This window comes from Drosophila albomicans, chromosome 2R (genome assembly GCF_009650485.2).
Source record: "Drosophila albomicans strain 15112-1751.03 chromosome 2R, ASM965048v2, whole genome shotgun sequence".
Classification (NCBI taxonomy): domain Eukaryota; kingdom Metazoa; phylum Arthropoda; class Insecta; order Diptera; family Drosophilidae; genus Drosophila; species Drosophila albomicans.
The window spans coordinates 29,182,621-29,204,410 of record NC_047631.2 but is presented as its reverse complement, the minus strand read 5'-3'; the positions used below and the strand labels follow the sequence as shown (position 1 = coordinate 29,204,410).

General features: G+C 37.6%; 5 protein-coding genes and 1 long non-coding RNA gene across 8 annotated transcripts; 5 read left to right on the top strand and 1 right to left on the bottom strand.

Moving 5' to 3' along the window:
- The first annotated feature begins 76 nt into the window (after positions 1–76).
- On the top strand, positions 77–1,486 carry LOC127566083 (zinc finger HIT domain-containing protein 2). Its single transcript, XM_052007627.1, has 2 exons — positions 77–215; positions 269–1,486. Exons 1-2 carry the CDS (start codon positions 187–189, stop codon positions 1,422–1,424), a joined length of 1,185 nt encoding a protein of 394 aa, XP_051863587.1. The 5' UTR covers positions 77–186; the 3' UTR covers positions 1,425–1,486.
- Positions 1,445–8,158, top strand: LOC127566081 (protein kinase C and casein kinase substrate in neurons protein 1). 3 transcript variants are annotated; one of them, XM_052007622.1, is made up of 10 exons: positions 1,445–1,587; positions 3,998–4,104; positions 4,310–4,419; positions 5,935–6,272; positions 6,346–6,572; positions 6,636–6,756; positions 6,828–6,938; positions 7,019–7,251; positions 7,464–7,621; positions 7,689–8,158. In XM_052007622.1, exons 1-10 carry the CDS (start codon positions 1,495–1,497, stop codon positions 7,799–7,801), a joined length of 1,611 nt encoding a protein of 536 aa, XP_051863582.1. In that variant the 5' UTR covers positions 1,445–1,494; the 3' UTR covers positions 7,802–8,158. The 3 variants fall into 3 exon arrangements, with proteins under 3 accessions (XP_051863582.1, XP_051863583.1, XP_051863584.1); XM_052007623.1 differs by lacking the exon at positions 1,445–1,587 and adding an exon at positions 2,158–2,257; XM_052007624.1 differs by lacking the exon at positions 1,445–1,587 and adding an exon at positions 2,191–2,312.
- On the bottom strand, positions 3,997–4,906 carry LOC127566099 (uncharacterized). Its single transcript, XR_007955391.1, has 2 exons — positions 4,795–4,906; positions 3,997–4,127 (listed from the first exon to the last, which is right to left on the bottom strand). It is a non-coding gene; the product is annotated as an uncharacterized LOC127566099 (long non-coding RNA).
- A 1,424-nt stretch (positions 8,159–9,582) lies between the features above and the next one.
- Positions 9,583–12,420, top strand: LOC127566078 (uncharacterized). Its single transcript, XM_052007619.1, has 4 exons — positions 9,583–9,988; positions 10,044–10,299; positions 10,352–10,652; positions 11,122–12,420. Exons 1-4 carry the CDS (start codon positions 9,610–9,612, stop codon positions 12,328–12,330), a joined length of 2,145 nt encoding a protein of 714 aa, XP_051863579.1. The 5' UTR covers positions 9,583–9,609; the 3' UTR covers positions 12,331–12,420.
- Positions 12,421–13,504: 1,084 nt separating this feature from the next.
- On the top strand, positions 13,505–16,750 carry LOC127565943 (uncharacterized). Its single transcript, XM_052006903.1, has 4 exons — positions 13,505–13,766; positions 13,835–14,081; positions 14,834–15,146; positions 15,199–16,750. Exons 1-4 carry the CDS (start codon positions 13,505–13,507, stop codon positions 16,399–16,401), a joined length of 2,025 nt encoding a protein of 674 aa, XP_051862863.1. The 3' UTR covers positions 16,402–16,750.
- Positions 16,751–17,984: 1,234 nt separating this feature from the next.
- Positions 17,985–18,760, top strand: LOC127566089 (homeobox protein MSX-2). The gene has a single exon (XM_052007635.1). The coding sequence runs from the start codon at positions 18,144–18,146 to the stop codon at positions 18,750–18,752; it is 609 nt and encodes a 202-aa protein (XP_051863595.1). The 5' UTR covers positions 17,985–18,143; the 3' UTR covers positions 18,753–18,760.
- The last annotated feature ends 3,030 nt before the right edge of the window (positions 18,761–21,790 follow it).

Below are 21,790 nucleotides of genomic sequence, written 5' to 3'. Positions count from 1 at the left end.
ACAAAATTTTGATATGCAGCTGTCAATGCGGGGAGATGCCACTAACATTTGTGGGACAGTGCTGCCACACTTGTTTGGCTCACACGCGTTCTATTTGTGAGTTTATCTGGCAACGCATAAAAATCAGCTGTTACCGGCGTTAGTTATTGTTGTGCTAACGTTTAGAAGACGCGCTTTTAAATTAAGATGACGGAATCCACAGAAACTTGCCACTTGTAAGTGCACAATTCAATAAACAAATTTTAATTATTGTGACACTCAATTACAGCTGTAAAGAGACGCCTTTCAAGTACACCTGCCCCAAGTGCAATGCGCTTTACTGTAGCGTTGCTTGCTACAAGTCCAAACCTCATTTGAAGTGTTCCGAGGAGTTCTATAAGGCGTGCATACAGGATGAGCTGGCAAGTGCCACAACGACACCCGAGAGTCAGCAGGACATGCGCAAGATATACGACATATTAAAGCGAATGCGCGCATCAGATGCCGGCTTTAAACCAGAGGATTTCGATGCGGATGGTCTGGACAATCCTTTGGACTCGGATGACGAACAGCAGGAAGAGGATGGGGATGAAAATGAGGGAGATGGCGATGATATTGACCCATCGTTGGCAGAAGAAGTTGTCGAGGATGATGAGGATATTGCGGCACGTTTGAAAGGCATCGATATCAACGATGCCGACGAGGTCTGGAGCCGTTTAACAATGGAAGAGCAACAGGAATTCCAAAAGCTAATTGCCAGTGGCGATATTATGAAACTGATGCCCGATTACAAACCCTGGTGGTCCAAGCCAAAGAATTCTAAGATTGTGGTCATCAATGCGCCAACAGAACAACAATTGAATGTGCCTGAAATTCAAGAGAATATTCCGAAATTCACAGACATCTGCAAGAAGACCCCATCGCCTTGCCTCCACTATAATCTGTGGAACATATTGAGCGCCTATGCGTGCATAGCACGTTTCTTTGGCGGCGAACAACGCACGAATGCGAGTGAAGCCGTCGCCCATTTGGTCAATCTCAGTTCCACGTTGAAGTATGGCACCAACTTTGAGGATGCCGAAGATGCCATCATTTCGGTAGAGATGGAGGCATGCACCACGGGCAATGGACCAGCTGGAGCGGCTGCTGTGGGCAGCGCGGGAGGAGGTAACAATTTCCTTGTGGAGAGTCGTGATCAACTTCAGGAAGATGCTCGGCAACTGATGTCCACAAGAAATAACAAATTATCAGCCTTGAGCGATATACTTTATTTGTTACAGTCTACGAAAGCGTTGAGTAAACGTAAAAATCCGGAGGAAGCTGCATTTCAAAAGGTTTTTGCACTAGCCAGTGGAAGTGTTGAATTAAATCGAACGAAACTCACGCAACTTGTAAAGAAAATTGAGTTCATGCTGTCGTATGTGACAAGGGAGGAGATTCTGTGAAATTTCTGCCAAACCAAATCTAAATTGTAAAAGCATATTTGTTATAATAAACTGTATTCTTTAAGAAATCATGAATAGTATATTGGACTCTGGATTGAACAATTATGCGAGGTTTTTGCTAACAAATTGTCTGCAAAGCGCTTTAGCTATTTTGCAGCAAAATGTAAGTAATCATCTATTTCTCAATTTAAGGAAATGTTAAAACAAATGAACAGTTAAAATGTGGTTTAATATATTAGTATTGGCAGCATTGCGATCAGTTTTAAATTTTAAACGTATATCACAGCATATATATACAGTAATCGGTTTAATATACACTTTTGGTATAAAAATACTGAAAAGTGCCTTTTTGATAATTTTGAGCTGTTTGTTTTTCGGTTACGAAAATTTCCAAAAATACGGTCCACTACGGATGTTAAATTAAATACTTAAGAAAACTGTTTTTTTCTTTTCATTAAAAATCAATTTGAAATTAATTTAAATATTTTTTAAATTTTATTATCCATGTTACCGTTTAAAATTGATAATCAAAACCATTTTAAGACACTTTCTCTTCGCTGAGTTTTCCGTTGTAAAACGTGAAAATGTAGTTATTTAATAAATAAATAGGATATATGTATTGTTTTCGACACAACTAAAATATACACCGAAACCAAGGGTGGTGTCATCGCACCATAGGAACTGCGATGCTGTTGCTGTGAACCAGTTGGCGTTTGTAGCCCTGGCCAGCTCATAATCAAGTTGTCGATTGCCAGCCCTGCTTAGTTTTTTTAGTTGGCGATTTCAGACACACACGCAAGTTGTAGTGCTTTTTACGGCTATTTTGTTTATTGGTACGTTTAAGTAAACTCGGACACGGAGACTGCAAAACTCAATTTGATATAAAACGTATGCGATAAATGTGTAAAATACCAAATGTGCAAATATAAAACAAAAATGTGGCAACTCAACAGCAATAAGAATATTTTACATAGAACATTTCAATGTTCTTCATACGCGTTGTATGAACGTTTTTGGGTGCGGGGGGATATTGTGTAGCGGAATTTCAAATGTGAAATTGTATGTGTGTGAACGTTTCTCTACGTGTGTTGTGTGTGTGTGAAGTGTTCTTCTTCGCTGAGCTGCTCGCTCAACGCTTCACTCGCTAAATTAGTGCAAAAAAGAAGGAAACAATTTGTGTGCGTGTTTGTGTGTGTGTGCGAGGTGGCCATTAACTTTTAAACAAAACATTAATATTTGATAGCACAGAGAGAATGTATGTGATTCAGAACTTATGTAAGCTGACCTAGCGAGATACAGGTGCAAAATAAGTGTATTTGTTATTAATACGTAAATTTCAAATCTTGTTGCCAGATAAACGAGTTTCGGGGCGCTGCTTATCTTTTTGGGCTGTGCTCCTTGTATGATTGTGTGTGTGTGTGCGTGTGTCTTGACTTGTCTGCCTGCATATGTGTTCATGTGTGTTGCCTGCTGTAGTGTTTGTGTGTGCGCCTGCTTATCTATCTCGACAAATATGCGAAGTATGCGTCAACCTGTTTGTTAACTTTCTGTTTAAAATTTCTACTTCAATGCTGCGGCGTCGCTGACCGCGACGACGAAGTCAGCAACAACAACAGCAAGTGCTTGCTTACATACAGCAACAACAACAACAAGAAATAGTAATCAAATTAATAAACAAGTCGACTGCTGCCCATAATATACGAGAAATCAAAGTCGCATAACGTGTGTACAATACAATGCTAAATAAGTAGTTATGACTGTATGCAGCTAAATTTATACCAGCAAAATGAATAAAAAGAAAAAAAAACCCGATGGAAATAAAACACCGTAAGCAATGAGGGACGCAACAGCAGCAGCAGCAACATCATCAACATCAACGGCAATGACAGCAACGACAACAACAACAGTGACGATGACGATGTCAAAGCAAAGCTCTGTCACTGTCGCAGTCGCTGCATCCGCCCCTGCTTGACGCGTAGACGACCTCAGTAGTCCGGTAATCTAATGAGAAAGTCGCCTTCGTCGCCCGCGCCTTAAAACAAAATGCCGGCACATTCACAGACGACGCCTTCATTGATAACAAAATTATGCGCCTGTGTATGTGTTAAAGAGAGACAGTGACAGAGAGGGAGAGTATGTATGTATGCGTGTGTGTGCAGCAACCTTTGCATTGTTTACAAACAGCTGATGATGGCCTGCCTGCAACTTCCAAACACAGAGTTACCCAATCAACGCATTCCTTTGAAGCGATAAACGATTGGGCGATAACTCAATTGATGATTCATTATCGAAATGGTGTAGGCAACGTTTAAGGAGGTCACAGCCATCAATTATTTTGGGTTGTCTTCACTCCTCAATTGAAACTATTTGTGATACAGGTGAAAACGGCCAAATGCTTGATTTGAATTCAAGAACGTTTTCAATCAGTTATCAATCGTCAAATGTTTTTTTTACCTTCCAATTAATATTATTTATAGTTGCTGCTTGAGTTGCTCACCAGAATTATTGATGATTTCAGTCTTGTTTATTGCATTTGAATTACAAACATTATTATTGTTGTTTTTGCATCACAGGAAATGTCCCACCACAGCGATGATCAGCTTCTGCAGGCTAGAAGTGAATCCTTCTGGGAGCCCGGCAATTACAAACGCACCACCAAACGCATCGATGATAGTTACAAGTGAGTAGTGTGCACACACTGGTCTACCAAAATATACAAATAAATCAAGATACAATAGAATTGTAAACACTGTTTTTGGTTGGGTCATTGCCAGCAATAATAATAACAGCAAAACTGCAAACCGGTTTTCATTTGATACATCTCTTGCATCTCTTTTTCTCTCTTTTCCCTTCGCTTTTCCCATTTCATCTACTCGTGTAAACAGACTCTGCAATGACCTACAGCAACTGATACAGGAGCGCGCTGATATTGAGAAGGGATATGCTAAAAGTTTGCGAGGCTGGTCCAAGAAATGGGGTGAACTCATTGAAAAAGGTAAGTACGAAATACCAAAGAGCATCAACACTTATACTCTCTATGTGTGTGTGTGGTGTGCGCGCGTGTGTATTTGTGCTATTTGTTTACACATTCATTCACGCCTGCCCAATGAAGCAAAAACAACAATAGCAGTAGAGAAGCAGCGCAGCAGCAGCGATGACCCGTTGCCAGCAGCGGCGTCATTGCTCAGTGGGCTGACAACTGGCTCTGTGTTCTTCTTATTTGCCATTGCGCATTGTTGTTGTTATTGCTGTTGCTGCTTCTGTTCTGTTGTTGTGCGATAAGTGGCTTAAGCTATTAATGGACTTTTTTGTTGCCACTTTTTTTTCCTGCTTTTTTGCCGTATTTTATTTTTGCTCGTCGTTGTCTTACCTGTTGTCGCACTGTGGAGCCGCACAAACTGTAAAACTATTGAAATATACCGTATCAAGATCATTTGCAAATTATTCAAATAGTTTTCGCTGAATCATTTCAAATCAGTTTTTGTCTAGACGCTGCTGTTCAGTTAACAGACACTTTAACAGTGCGCTGTTAACACAATTTGCATGAGAGCGTGCTGCGAATGTGAACTAATTTTTATTGTTGGTTCATTCGTAACACATTCATTTCGTAATCAAAGCAATTTTTTGTTTATTTTACTTTTTACATTTATTTGCTTTGTTTTGTACTATTTGTTTGTTCCACTGTGCGCGCGTCTTTGCGAAATGAAATCGAGTACATCGTGAGCAGAGTTGCTAACCGCTTTAGCTATTGTCGTTGTTATTGTTGTTGTTGTGGCCACCGCCACCGCCTTTGCTCTATGTCCACTTTCACAGTAAGCATTGTAGACAGCAATTTGGCATGGAATTTGCCCAGTTGCGTCTCTCTATGTATGTATCTCTCTCGCTCTATTAGCGAAGAAGAGTTATCATCAGCCTAGAAGAAGAAGACCCATCGAGCGACGCCGCTCAAAATGGTTTCAAAAATCAATGCGATGAGAAAATAGAACGTGTTTATTTCTGTGTTAAGCGCTTCAATTTGTGCGCTGTACACACACACACACCGACACAACCACCAACACACCTTAAAGTGTACGTGTGTGTGATGTGTGGGGTGCCAATTGAGAATAGTTGAGCCCGTTAGTCAAAATGGTCAAACGAGTTTCGTGCATTCCCAATTTGCAGTGATTAATAAGTGGGCATCTCTCATGAGCGTATAAATTTTATTACAGTTTTTCTTTAGCTACCCATAAACATGCCAAAAAGAGGCTCACACACACAGAAAGATAAACACACACGCACATGCACACGCACACGTTTATAGGTGATTAGATAAAAAGGCCCGTCTCAAGAGTGTTAAGAGGTCTGCGATGACATCAGCAGACAACAAGCGAACAGCAATCAACAAACAGCAACGACAATATTACTACTTGAAACATCTTTTAATAATGACTGTCAATTATTGTCATAGATGATAGATAGATCCATAGATAAACTTAACACTGATTAATCTTTTAATAATTTTCGGTTTCAGGGCCAGAATATGGCACCACAGAGGCGGCGTGGAAGGGTGTCTTAACTGAATCGGAACGTTTGGCCGATGTGCATATGAAGATTAAGGATAATCTCTGCAACGATGTGAACACGCAGATTAAAACGTGGCAAAAGGATAATTACCATCACACGCTGATGCAGATGAAGGAGCGCAAGGATATGGAGGAATTGTTTAAGAAGGCACAGAAACCATGGGCCAAACTATTGGCCAAAGTGGAGAAGGCCAAAACCGATTATCATTCGGCTTGCAAAACGGAACGCAGCGCCACGAATCAAGAGCGCAACGCCAATGCGGACAGCTCGCTGTCGCCAGATCAGGTTAGAACTATATATACTATAGTCTGGGTATACAGTTGTATGGCTTTGCTAAACTATTTGGTATTTATTACAGGTGAAGAAGATGCACGATCGCGTGCAAAAGACCAAAGATCAGGTGCAAAAGTGCCGAGAGAAATACGAGCAAGCCATTGGCGAGATCACCAAATACAATTCCGTTTACATTGAGGATATGACATCCGTGTTTGAGAAGTGCCAAACCATGGAGAAAACGCGACTGCAGTTCTTCAAGGAAGTTCTATTTGACGTGCATAAGTGTCTCGATCCGACCAAAGTGCAAAGGTAAAAGTTGAATGACTCACTAATTAATATAGTCGTTAAACTAATTTAAATTACGCTTTGCAGCCTGCCACAAATCTATGAAGAGTTTTATCATACAATCAACAATGCGGACCATCAAAAGGATTTGAAATTGTGGTCGAACAAATACGGCATTAACATGGCCATGAATTGGCCAGCATTTGTGGTAAGAAGAGATTGCCGCTAAAACTAAACGCTTTTGAACACTTGTAGTAACTTTGGCTTTGCGCTTTGCAGGAATACACGGAGGAATTCCGTGATATTGCCAAGGGCAACAAATCAAAAGAGGCATTGCCTGCCGCGCCCATAACGCTTATTAATCAGCGACCTGTTGCCGAGGATGTGCATGTAAGCCAGCCCACTAACTAAGCTATGCTTACAGCAGAATTTTGTTAAATTACTACAACTATGTTGCATTTTGTACACAGGAATATCCATCGACCAACAGCTTAAAGAAGAATGCGAGCGTGAATAGCAAAGCGAGCGGCAAGAGCAATCAGCAGGAACAAGCAGCAATAACTCAAACCTCTGCCACAACAGTCGAAGCCAAATCAACGGTGTCGTCGTCGTCGTCGTCAACAGCCACAGCTGCGACAGCAGCAGCGGCAGCATCGACGGCAACAGCAGCAGCGGCGGCATCGAATCGCAATTCGAGCGTAACGTAAGTTTGAACACAGTCAAACAATTGTGAATTTTGTATTACACTCGAGTAGTTACTAACTCTGATACTATATATATATATGTATACACATATATATCAGCTATTCGAATGTATACAGTTGCACAGTTATTTATTGTTGGTTTTGCTCTACTTTGGTTGTTTTTTGTCGCTCATTTTCATTGAACTAATTGATTTCAATTTGCATACAACAGCAATGGCAACGGCAAAGTCGAATCCAATCCATTCGACGAGGAGGAGGAGTGGGATGAGGCCGACAATGTGCTGGTGGACAACGGCGAGCCGGGTGTGCCGGTTAAGGCGTTATATGACTACGACGGCGCTGAAAGCGACGAGCTCACATTTAAGCAAGGTACACACACATATTACGACTCTCGTGTTATTTGAGCGCAGTATTAATTGTTATAATTTGCCAACAGGTGAGGTTTTCGAGAAACTGGAAGATGAGGATGAACAAGGCTGGTGCAAGGGACGCATGAATGGACGCGTTGGATTGTATCCGGCGAATTACGTGGAAGTCATTCACTCATAAAGTGCGTGAAATCTTTTTTTTGCGGGAGATGCAAAGCATGCAACAAGGAGCAGAGAAGCAGCTGCTGCATGCGGATGCGGGGCGGGTAGTGGTTGAGCTAACACATAGAGAATATATAGAGATACCGATAATACAGTTACAGTATGATGTACGTACTATATACAGAGTAAAAACCCGAGTCGTGTTGATGAAATTATTATGATATGTATTAGAATTTGTTATGAGCAATCCGCTCACACTTTTCGGTGTGTGGCATCTTATGTATTAGGCATTCGGTCTGTAACAGCAACAGGCAAAAAGAAAAAACAGAAAAAGAACAACAGGAAATCCAACCTACCAACAAACAGAAAACAAACAGATAACAGATAAAACAATTACACCTAACTCACCCACAGTATAATATTAAAAGTGAAACGTAGAAGCTGATGAAAGTAGAAATAACATGAGAACACACGCGATGATGTCAAAAAGAACAATAAGTGTGGACCGTCAATGAATGTAAACATAATATTACAAGAACCTAAACTAAAAACTATTCATATGTATTATGCGATAGCTAAACTGAACACATTTTGAAATGAAATGAGATGTGCGCGCATTTTTACTGAGCTTCAACTGGCCGTTACCTTTTGTGGCCAGGTTGCGAGCTGCGTACACTGAGAAAAACAAAAAGAAAAAACAATTTGGCATATTGAACGAAACAAGTGCGTAGTATTTGTAATGCGTTTCATGAACATTTTATTATTATTTATGAAGTTTTGTGTATACTTGTGTTATAAAAAGTATACGTATATTATTGTATATGTACATTTTTAAATGACTTAAATTATTGAAATAAAACAAAAAATATGAAACCAATAACAATTACCGTTGCAATTATTACTCAAATTCCAGCTGATGACGAAGATTTTTCTACATTTATATTCTAAAAACCACATTTCTGGTGAGGTTTGAAAGTATTTATAATTCTTAATAATAGTTACTTTACACATTGATTACGGTTAGAAGATTATTCATCAAATATATTTTGTACTTTCTTAACGGGTATTTTACGAGTTGAGAAGAGTTGATATATGTATTTCTGTTTAAATTACCGAAACGATTAACAAATTTTTCTTGATAAGCTTATTAGTACCAGTATAGAATAGATTATAGAAGATTTTTATGATTAAGGTTTGCCAATTAGTAATGTCACGGAAACGGAAATCCGCACTGACTTTTAGAAGTAAGATCTTGAAAGTGGTGTTTCAGATAATCTTATCTGTTGAATAAAGTGTCCCATAAAAATTGAATCAATACATAAGTTGACGTACAACTTTAAGCTAACTGATCATTAAATACAATAATTTGTCTTTATGTATATTTGTACAAGCAACTCACAGTTGAGCACGCTCGATAATTATTTTCTTAATTTTGTTTGTCTTACGCCAATGTTTGGATTGCTCACAAACGAGTTATTAATCAATTGTAAGCTGTAAAAACTACACAATGCAAATGATCACCAAAGATGAAGGTAAGAAGTTAAAGTGAACAACACAGCATTAGCATTGTTTTGTCGATGATGCTGCTTCTGCTGATGATGATATTCGTGACGACCTCTCATGCAATAATGTTGGTTTCTCAGATAAAACACTAGGCACATTATATATTTGTAGATAATAACTCAACTATTCAAATCCGAAGCCAAACCACTTAGAGCATGGAGCGTAGTTTTGAACTTATCAGTTCCATACTCTAAGCCGTCGAGGGTGGAGCTTGTTATTATGTGAACTCCACAGCCGGATGCAACGAGTAATCGCTTACTTCAAATGGCAAACTACAAATATCATTTGCTTCAAGCGGAAGGCGAGACTCCATTTGTTTCCCGCAGGCCGTTGAAAGTGTGTGCTATATTCGGATTAATACTGCTAATTATTTGGTATAATTGCAGCATAACATTCACAATTCCATTAACGAGTACGCTGCAAACTCTTTCTAAGATCAACTCGGAAGAGATTTCAACAGCTTACCCATCTTCAATTCAATCTACAAGCCAAGCTCATTATGAGATCATTAATGAGGAAACTACGAGTGATTTTCCAGAAGCAACTACAAGTTATTCTCCAAAAGAAACTACAAGTGATTATCCATCAGAAACTACAGATATTACAACTAGTACAACACAATTGGTTACCTCGACTACAACAGGTAATGATGTTGCAACTCTTTAAACAGAAAACGAATCAAAGAATCCCTTCCTTAGATCCCCATTTGGGAGAATACTTTGTCTATACGCCAACTTGTCACATGCCTGCCATCAATCCTTTTGCCAGAGATGCGTTGAAAATATTTAAAAAAGCTGCCTACAAATCATGCGATAACGACAAGGATATGATATCTGTTCGTTATGATGAGACGGAGCGTATTTATAGTCTCCACATGAACGTGGCTAATATCAGTTGTTGCTACAAATCAATTCTACGCTACGGTGCTGGAAATAATGCGGAAAAATCTTACAAGTAAGAGACACATAAAATCCTTAACGCGCAAGAGTTATTAAACCATTTGCAGACTCTCGGTTTGCGTTGATTTTCAACAGGATTTTAAAGTACCTCTGGATGTGGATGGCATCATCACAAATTGTCGTAAATTGAATACGACTAAAGTTGTGCAGAAGGATGCTTTTAACTTTGTGCAAGCCAAAAAATCAAACCTGAATAAGACTATTGAAAAAGACTTGTCCCAAAGGCGACCAAGTGTCTTGTTGTGGGGCATTGATTCCTTATCTCGCATGAACTTTCAGCGCACCATGCCACAAATGTTCAAGTATCTGAGAGAGGAGAATTGGTACGAGCTGCAGGGTTATAATAAGGTGAGTAAACTCCACAGGAATAATCTTTATTATTGGCGAGAAGGTTGATAAAGAAATGGTAAAAATATTTCTTTGTTGTGTTTGCATGTTGCATTTCTATGAATGACGAAAGTCCGTCATGGAATCATATATGTATTTATTTTTGTTTGCCACTCTATATACAAAATATCGGATCAATTATGTACTTGATTATAATCAAAAGTCAAGTTAAAAACCCTTCTTAGTCTGTATGTCTGTAAGCATGACCATCTGGAATCTAAGTCATGGAGAATAGATGAGCTAGAGCTATTACACTTGATGATGATACTTTTTTAAAGTGGGGGTCTAATTTTGATTAAAATAAATTAACGAACATTCCATGTCTAAAATCGTTTATATAAGGAGAAGATTCTAAGATTTGTAATTTTGATTTATATTCTAGATAATCAACTATTTTATTAACATAATAACTGTGTATTTTCTGCTTTAGATGGGCGACAATACTTATCCCAATTTGATGGCCATTTTAACTGGCTTTAACAGCACTCGAGCGTATTCAGTTTGCAAGCCGAAAGAATTGTGGGGCATGACTAATTGTCCCATTATCTGGAAGGAATACAAGAGATGCGGATACTTCACAGCCTACGCCGAAGATTGGGCCTGGGGAGCTACGTTTAACTTCAACAAGAAGGGATTCGTGACGCCTCCAACGGATTATTATGCGCGCACCTTTATGCTGGCCATCGAAAAGGAGCTGAAGAGAAAAGTTGCCTCGAATATTCCTTATTGTGTTGGCCGTCGCCATTCTGCGGAATATATTTACGATGCTGCGCTGCAGTTCACCAAAGTCTATAGGAATGAATCGAGTTTCGGCATGTTCTGGACGAACTCCTTTAGTCACAATGACTTTGCGATGCCTTCATCGATGGATACGCGAATGCTGGAATATATGCGATCTCTGAATCAAAGTGGAGTCTTTGATAGTTCCATCATTGTGTTCTTCAGTGATCATGGCATGCGTTTTGGTCGCCTGCGAGCCTTGAAGAGCGGCTACCTCGAGGAACGCATGCCACTGATGTATATCTGGTTGCCACATTGGTTTCGCTTGCAATATCCTCAGTTTGAGAGGAGTTTGCAGCGCAATCGAAATCGTTTGACATCGCCTTATGACATTCATGCCACATTGCAGCACATTCTACAGCTGGAGACGCCGCCGGACAAGTTGCCACATCCTGAAGGTTGTGCGAGTTGCCACAGCGTGTTGCACGAAGTCAACGTATCGCGTAGTTGTCGCGATGCCGGCATCGATGATCATTGGTGCACTTGCAGCGGCATGTTGAATGTTTCCCAGAGCGATACTGTGATTGAGGAGGCAGCCAATCAGTTGGTGAATGCCACAAATGATTATCTCATCGCCAAGCACTTTGGTAATCTGTGTCAGCAACTGAAATTGTCTAGGATTCTGTCTGCGCAGCGAATAAATAAAGCAACCAAGAAGGATTTGGAATACTATCTGATTCGCTATGAAGTGAAGACAAAGCGAACTAAAGCTACCTTCGAAGCGACGACATCGTGGTCGAAAAAAACAAATCGCGTTCAGATTGAAGTACCTGACATTAGCCGATTGGATGAGTACAATAATTTAGCCCAGTGTCTTAAGGATGCTGTAGCCAGAAAGTATTGCATTTGTAGGAGATAACTAAATGTTGATTAATAGTAATGTTTTATATAAGTTTTATTAGTAAAACTGTTTATAATGACTGCCAAAAAACTAACAACGCACAGCTTAAAATAAGGCATTATGAATAAGAAATAACTATATAAAATATTATTTCAATCGAATGGGAAATATAAAATTTATTTCTATATTCGAAAGTGTTATGACTACAAAGTTAATCTAATACTTTACTATCTGTTAATACTTTACTACTTTTTATAAAAGAAATTATACAAATTTTAATAAACTTAAAAAGACATAAAATATATTTTTAGATATTTTATTTCAGTTGCAAATTTTTATTTTTTTTGTTAGCAAACAATACATTTATTAAATGACGTTTACTTTTATCATAGATAACTTTGAATAGATAACTGTTTAGTTATAAAACATGTGCTATAATTAATTTGCTATTGATACATTTACGCAATAAAAACAAATATAGAACCTATTCTTTATAGATAACTGCATTTGTACATGTTAAGTATCTGTAGTAAATTTCGCTTTGTTTCATTTAAAAATGAATAAATATACTTCAAAAATAATTGATTGATTACCATGGCCAGGATTATTAACAAGTTTAATTTGAATTGAATTGATAAGATATGTACAATTTTGAATTGAATCAGTATTCGGAATCACGATCGAATTATGATTACATTTCGTAACACGAAGTGCTTAACAAGCATTTAATAATGATTGATCAGCATTAAAATGTAGCATATTTTTGCGTTGCTAAGCAATACTGTATATATTTAATTATTTTCTATATTTAACATAGATCTATAAATAAATAAAATTCTATATTTTATTCTATACTATTTGTTTATTTACGTTAATACACATATGTAGAACATTGAAAATATGCAGGAGATTAGTTTGAATGTTTATGTAATTCTTTCATGAGGAAGTGGATACAAATGCCGCTGCCCGATGAATGAACCAGCATTTGTTATCATCACATTTATATATATATATACTCACATATTTATCAGGGCCTCCACAAAGAGCTTTAACAAATGTATTTCTTCTATGTTTCGCTGGCTGATAACTGGACAGTTGGATATGGAACACCAAACGGAACGTATCAAGGCAACCACAAAGCGCATTTATTTCGAATTCAAATAAAGGCTACAATAATGTGAATTATTTAAAAATGGCGAAAATACGATATCATTTATTACGGCCCATTAAGCGGGGCCAAAACGAATATGGCCTGGGACAATTGCACATCAAATGCCTTCTGGCCATGGCAATTGTGCTCTTGCTCTTTGTGTACTACAAATGGTCAACGGAAACCACGATCAATCTAACCATCGAATCAACCATCAATCTACCCATTCACTCAATTATTCCGCCCACGGAAATTTCGACAATTCAAACGGATGCTCCTCAGGAAATTGTGTTAAATTCGTCAAGTATGTTTCATGGGTGTTGTGATTAATGTGAATTTAGTGCATCCAATATGTTGTGAATGTATTTGCAGTATCTCAGTATTTTGTTTATACTGAAAATTGTCGTATGCCTGCTGTGAATCCTTTTACGAGTGATGTCCTCAAAATATTCCATAAGACGGCATACAAAAAGTGCGACATCAGCAAGGATTTGATCACAGTAAACTATGACGAAAGTAAAGGCAACTACAGTCTGCACATCAACAGAGCGAACATCAGATGCTGCTACAAGCCGATCTTAAGAGCGGGAGATCGCACACAAGCCGATAATCTATATAAGTAAGTTACAATGAAATTAAATTAAAAAACTTTAAAGCGATGATTTATTGGATATTATAAAATGCTTCTAATTATTTACTTAATCAGTTCAAAATGATTTATTTTAGCTCTTACATTTTAGTACTGTTTTGTTGATAATAATATACAAATCACAATTGTATAGCTGATTTAAGTAATTAAAAAATATAATTTTATAACTACAATATAAAGTGATTTATTGATTCATATAAAATATGTCTGTTCATTTATTTAATCGGTTCAGTGCGAATTTTAGTGCTGTTTAAATATAATAATATTTAAAAACTATTATAACTATAAATTGATTAAAGTTATGTTATCATTAATTCATTTAAAATATATTTATTTATCTATATACTATGTGTTCTGCCATTTTCTTGACAATAATCTTCAATTGGGTATAAACTAATATATTTAAAACACTTAAATTCTGTAATATTGTTATTTGACTAAACAATATCTGTATGAATATTTAAATCATATTCTTATTAATTTTATTTATACAATCCTTTACATTATGCAATTAAACAATTAATGTGTGAATGAATATTATATTAATATTCTTATTCACTTTATTTATACAATTCATTATGCATTCTTTTTTGAATGTAAATTTAGTTTAGATTATTTTATTATTTAGTTTTGCTTTAATTAATGAAATTATTTGTCATTTTATAGAATAAATATATTTTTAATATGTTAATTAATTTGATTTTCTAATATACATTTTTCAGATTATTGCGTTGCAGCAATTTTAAGCAGGATTTTGTGGTGCCCAAGCATATTAATGCCATCATCACCGAGTGTCGTTGGTTGAGAGGTCGTACCATCTTGCAGCAGGATGCCTTTAGTTTTGTGCACCCAAAACCTAAAGCAACACCGAAGCCAACAGCTAAAGCAACAGTTGCAGAGGAGGAAGAAAGGCGACCAAGTGTCTTATTGTGGGGCATTGATTCCATGTCTCGTATGAATTTCGAGCGCACCATGCCGCAAATGTTCAAGTATCTGAGGGAGGAGAATTGGTTCGAGTTGCAGGGCTACAACAAGGTGAGAAAACTCCGTAAAACTCTTAAGCAATTGTAAGACTTTTCCTCTGCAGATGGGTGACAACACATTTCCCAATCTGATGGCCGTCTTGACAGGTTTCAACAACACGCGATCGCAGCAAGTTTGTCGACCCAAGGAAGTGGGCGGCATGGATGCGTGTCCCATGCTCTGGAAGGCGTACAAGAAAAAGGGTTACATGACAGCTTATGCTGAGGATTGGAGTCTTTATGCCACATTCAATCATTTGCTCAGCGGCTTTCGTGTGCCGCCCACAGATTATTATGCGCGTCCTTTTATATTGGCTATTGATAAGGAGTTGAAAAAGGAATATGAAATGGGAATCCCGTACTGCGTTGGACGTCGTCATTCTGCTGAGTATGTCTATGATGCTGCTGTGCAGTTTAATAGAGTGTACAGAAATCAAACGACCTTTGGCATGTTCTGGACGAACTCCTTTAGCCACAACGACTTCGCGTTGCCCACGTCGATGGATGCGAGGCTGTTCGAATATATGAGAGCCTTGAAGCAAAGTGGCACCTTTGAAAATTCCATCGTTGTATTCTTCAGCGATCATGGCATGCGTTTTGGTGACTTGCGAAATCTGGCAAATGGGTTTCTGGAGGAACGCATGCCTGTGCTTTATATCTGGCTACCAATTTGGTTCAGGGAGAAATATCCCCAATTCACACTTGGTTTGCAGCGAAATAAAAATCGCTTAACGTCGCCTTATGATATCTATGCCACACTGAGGCACATACTGGAGTTGGAGACGCCACAAGAGAAACTCCCTTTGCCCGAAGGTTGTCCCAAGTGCCACAGCGTGTTCTTTGAGGCAGCTGCCTCGCGAAGTTGCAAAGATGTGGCCATCGATCCGCATTGGTGCACTTGCCAGGACTACGAAAAGATTGCTGTGGATGAGCCGACGGCTGTGCAGATTGCTAAGCAGCTAGTGAAGGCCACAAATGATTACTTGATTGCCCAGAACTTGACCGAGTTGTGTGAGACATTGCGGCTGACGAATATTCAATCCGTTCTGCGGGACAAGAATTTGGATACGGCAAAAACGGAATTTTATTTGATCAGATACGAGGCAGAGCCGGCAGAGTGTTTGTTTGAGGCATCAACGACGTGGAATAATGCGACTAATCGCATTGCAGTTACAGTGCCTGAAATCAGTCGTCTTACAGCATACAGTCAGGTCTCTGAGTGTGTCAAGGATGCGATCGCCAAGAAGTTCTGCATCTGCTCAAACTAAACGATAACGAATATCGTTCGCAATTAGGACAGATCAACCCTCAAGGGAGGCGTACCGCAATTGCCACAAAACTGCATCTGCAGTCCACTTTAGTATCTGTATCTTGTTGTGGCAGCATTGTTTCGCTGCAGTTTCGCTTATCAGTCAGCTGAGATCTGAGTGTTTCTGCAAAAACCAATTGTGAGTCAGGGCAGGGATTGTGCACAAATTAGTTGACAATTATATGACAATTGCAAGCGATCTAATTGCTGCAATATCGTGATGAATGTGGACTCTATGAGTGGGCCATAATTGCCTCCAGCAAACAGAAGAATTGCACACAATCTTATCACTTAAGGCTACAATTCTAAGAAAACCAGGCAGGTTATAAAATCTTTGCAAGATTAGTTGCTATGTATTGATTTTACTGATATTATTATTATTATTTACTTAGCATGCAAGTACACTTAAGCATTGAGTAATTTTTTTTTAAACAAGAAATAGAATTAATCTTGATATACGTTGATAAAAAATATTACTGATTGAACGAGTTTCTATGTGTCTCAAATTTAAAATTGATATTAAAGAATGTACATATTATTATGTCTTGAATTTATAGTTGAACAACTATGAGATTTCTTTATCATATTTTATGTATCAATTATTTATATTACAACTATATTCTTTTTCCTCTTTCTCTGACTTCGTTGTCACATTTTATATATTTCTTATATCTCAATTATTAAAATAATTTAACAATTTTTAACGTTTAATAAAAAATATAAGTTGAATTATTATATTATGTTTTTATATTACTTAATTTAGTTTTATTTAGATATAAGCAAATTTGTATATTATTTTTTTGGACAATAAATTAGGTAAGAGTTTTAAAATATTTTGTTGGCCGTAGACAAATTTTTAAACCTTTTTTTTTACTTATAAAATCTTGTTATTGTTTTTACTAAAGAATTTCTTTAAATTCTTTAAATCTCTCAGTTTCCATCAGTCTACTAAAGTATATAAAAACTTTTTATTATTTTTATATTTATTCTATTTTATGTTTTAACTCTTCTCTACCATTTTAATAAAAGTTTTTGCTCCGCTGTAGTGTATTCAGTTTGTGTAATTGATACTTTTGCAGTAGCTAGAGGGTAACTCTTACCGCTAAATGCAATTTGTGATGAAAACAAAATTACGAATCAATCAAAACATATTAAAATTTGAGGCTCAGCTTGTTTTCCCATCGAAAATGGCGTAGAGTATGAGTTCATGATGTCCAACAACAACAGCAAAAAAGGGGAGGATGAGGCAAACACCACCCTGAAAAACCACACGAAATCAAAATTCACAACATAATATTTACAGTAGCAAATACCTGATACAGATACAGATGCAGATACAGATACAGATACTTCAACTGGCATTCAAATCAAGTATCTTTCGTTGTAGTTGCAGTTGAGGATGTATCTGTGTCAACTTCAATTACTTGCGCTGACTAATCAGGGTCTGATAAGGGTAATAAACTGCCTGTTTACCTGATCTGCTTTTCGGGATGTGAGGATGTGGATGGGCTGGTCTGTGGCCAGAGCCTGGGCAACGCCTATTAAACGCCTCGTTGCACCCAAATGAGATTCGCATTAGCTGAGATACATTCAACAACGAGGCAGTCAGAAAGAGATGGCTATAGCACACTCGCAAAATGGCCGCAATTGGCTGAGCTGAGCTGAGTTGAGTGTGTGCAGTACGGCCTTAAATAGCCAAGGATGCGCAGTGATCGAAACAGTAGCACTTTAGACTGCCACGCACAAGGATCACACCAGGACGACAGCAGCATGAGTGACTTTAGCATCGAGTACATTTTGAATCGCGCCGGCGATAGATACGTGGGCACCAATGCCTCCGCTGGCATTGCGTTGAGATTGCGAGGCAGCATGGCCTATCATCCATATGCGCATCATTCGGGTCGCAAGGAGACATCGCCACCTCCGCCACAGTCTTCGTCATCGCTGGAGGATGGACAGCTGCCCATGTATGATTGGCTGCAGTATACACGCTATCATCCTCCCAAGTTGCCACGTGCACTGCGTCAAGGACCTGCGAAGCGTACTCCTGGTCGCCTGCCTCGCATTCCCTTTACGCCCGCTCAGTTGCAAGCTCTGGAGAATGCCTACAAGGAGTCGAACTATTTGAGTGCTGAGGGTGCCAATACATTGGCTGAATCTCTCGACTTGACCAACACCCGAGTGAAGATTTGGTTCCAAAATCGCAGAGCACGCGAACGACGCGAGAAGCGTGAAAAGGACGAAAGCTGTGACTCTACCTTCTCTTCGAATGCCTCCAGTCCAGAGCCAGAAATGATTGTCATTGTGTGAAATCTAAAAACTGGGAGAGGATTAGTTTAAAGCATTTTTGGCTGTTACTGCGTAACTTGTGATTGTTTGGATTGTAGTTGATTTAAGACCATGTAAATAATGTATTAAATATAGTAAATATATATAGTAAATATAAGTATATGATTAAGAAGTTCTTAATGAAACACAGACAATATATGAAGACTAAGTAAATTATGTTTATTTTTATTGTGCCTTCAATTTTAACTTTTATTAAATTTCTGTACAATGTGAGAACACAAAATTCTGATTATAAATGTAGTATTTCAATTGTGTTGAAACTCTATTATTTATAAAAAGAAGATAATAAATAAAAACTAACTAAATTTTATATATTTTTATTATGCCTCCAAATTTATCAATCATTTTTATGTGGCTTATTTTATGGGAATATTTTCGGGAAAATGATTAAATTATGATTCAATTATTTTCGTCATTCCTAAATACATTATTTGTTTATATGTATGAATATTTATATGAATATTATATATAAATTTTGTTTTTTTTTTTAAAGCAACAAGAATTAATTTATATTTATTTATTCAAAAGATATGCAAGGAAGCTACAAAGTAATTTTAAAATATCTCCTTTATGTATTTGCATATATTATTTTTATTAGTTATCTATAAATAAAACTACAACAAGTAAGAAAGTTACAGTCGAGTGTGCTCGACTGTGAGATACCCGCTACCCATTTTTAATAAAGGCAAAATATTGCGGTATCATTTTCAAAATATACCGAAAATACTAAAAAATACTAAAAATATACCAAATGGTATATTTGGTATATCGATATAGTACACCATTCAAAATATACCATAGACGGCACAATGTACCAGATTGTCGGCCAAAGCAACTCAGACCCATAGTAAGTAGGCGTTTTTGCCCATACAAAAGTATTTCTTTAATAACTTCCACAATTTTCTTCTGATCGCAACAAATTTTTCAGGAATCATAACTACTATAGTAATTATTGTATATACCAAAATTCGTAACTCTAGCTTTAAAATTACACTTGTTATTCGATTTTTTTGATTTTCGGGGGCGGAAGTGGGCGTGGCAAAAATTTGAAACAAACTTGATCTGCGTGCAAACATAACAAATGCTGTCGAAAAAAAATTATAGCTCTATCTCTTATAGTCTCTGAGATCCAGTGTTTCATACGGACGGACGGACAGACGGACAGACACACAGACGGACAGACGGACAGACGGACATGGCTATATCGTCTCGGCTGTTGACGCTGATCAAGAATATATATACTTTATAGGGTCGGAGATGCCTCCTTCTACCTGTTACATACATTTCCTGCCGGCACAAAGTTATAATACCCTTCTACCCTATGGGTAGCGGGTATAATAAAAAGTCAATTATGGTTTCCTTATCCGGATTGAGTAATTAAAAGTGTGCAAAAGTTGATGAAGGTTAAATGATTAATGCTCATTACTAATAAATATTTTACCCACAAATTTTGATACCGTAATTTGTGGTAGATTTGGAAATATTAATCATAGTATAACCCACAACATTTTGAAATATATAAAATATAATATATATCCGTAAATTTATATATACTAGAATTAACTAATCAGCTCAGCCACATATATGCAAATACAGCGAGAAATCCATTTTCCCATTACAATTAACTTTCATAATGCAATATGCGGCAAAAACAGAATGGAAATTTGATATCTTTGTTACGGAAACTGCAATTTGAACTTGATTAATTCTTTTCCCATGTCTGGCCTCCAAGGTGTTCATGGGAGTGTGCATCATGTGCAAACATTGTGGCCAAAAACAAAATAAAAACACTATTGCGTATGGGAAATTTCTTGTGTTCTTTTTAAGGAAAACCTCAATGAAACTGAATCAATTCGCGTGCCGGAAAGACAACAAACAATGCCGACAATATGGGTGGAAAGTATCCTAAGCCGATTTTGCAATTGTTGCCGTTTTCATGGTCAAGAATAATTTGTTTTTCCGGCTGCCATTGTTTGCATACAACGGAAAATATCACATTACAAAGCGGCAGCTTCACCAAAAAAGCAAGAGAGAGAAAGAGAGAGATAAGAGGGGGAGCGCCGCGTTTAGAATAGTTTTGCAAATTCTGAAGACGCATATGATTTTGTCTGACAAATGAGTTTACGCAAATCCTTGCAATACTCTACGCCTAATCTCAGTCTAATCCGATCATATGAGTGGCCACGAACTGGACCAAGATGGGCAAAATAAAAACAGAAGATGGATGCTCTCTTTCCGAAATCATATTAAATGAACATCAGCAATAGAAACGGAAGGAAACTATGAAGAAAGGGTGAGTTATTGATACTATTTAGATGTCACTTGAATACAATTTGGGGACATTTGATATAGCTCATGAAACAGCTGGTTATAATAGAGATAGAAACTATTCCATTCGAAAACAAAGAAAGAGAAGGAAAGAGAACTTTTACAACTCATGCCATTTCAACTCTGCACTTAGCAGGCAAAAGAATTGCAAACGAAAAGATCTCTGGCAATACAATTTAAGCCACTCTCATTAGCCACAGATAATTCGTGCAAATTTGTCAAATCGGCTTATGATTTGCGTCCAATGAACGAATGTTTATGTTACTAATCTAGTCCTGTTTGACAAACAATGCGGCAATATTTATTCTAATGGCGTAGAATAACACAGCCATGCGCCGCTTTGGACTGTAAAGGTCCTATTCTTAGGGCCGAAGACTGTCTCTTATGCGCATATGCACATAATAACGGAGTGGATCAAGCGACCGCGACAGGCTAGACATATGTGGATTAACCTAATTCCCATTTTTACGTAGATTGCGGTAATCACAGTATGTGTGGCTTAGTGTGGCGTCAGTCAGACTCGTCCCTTGCCACTCACGCACTACCTAACATTTATTCTAGAATATTTGAAGTACTTTTAAAATGTATTCCATTCTATTTTAAAATCTTGTAAAAAATTAAAATCATAGCGGCTCTGCATTTTTAAAAAAGCGTTACCTTGATTTAGTATT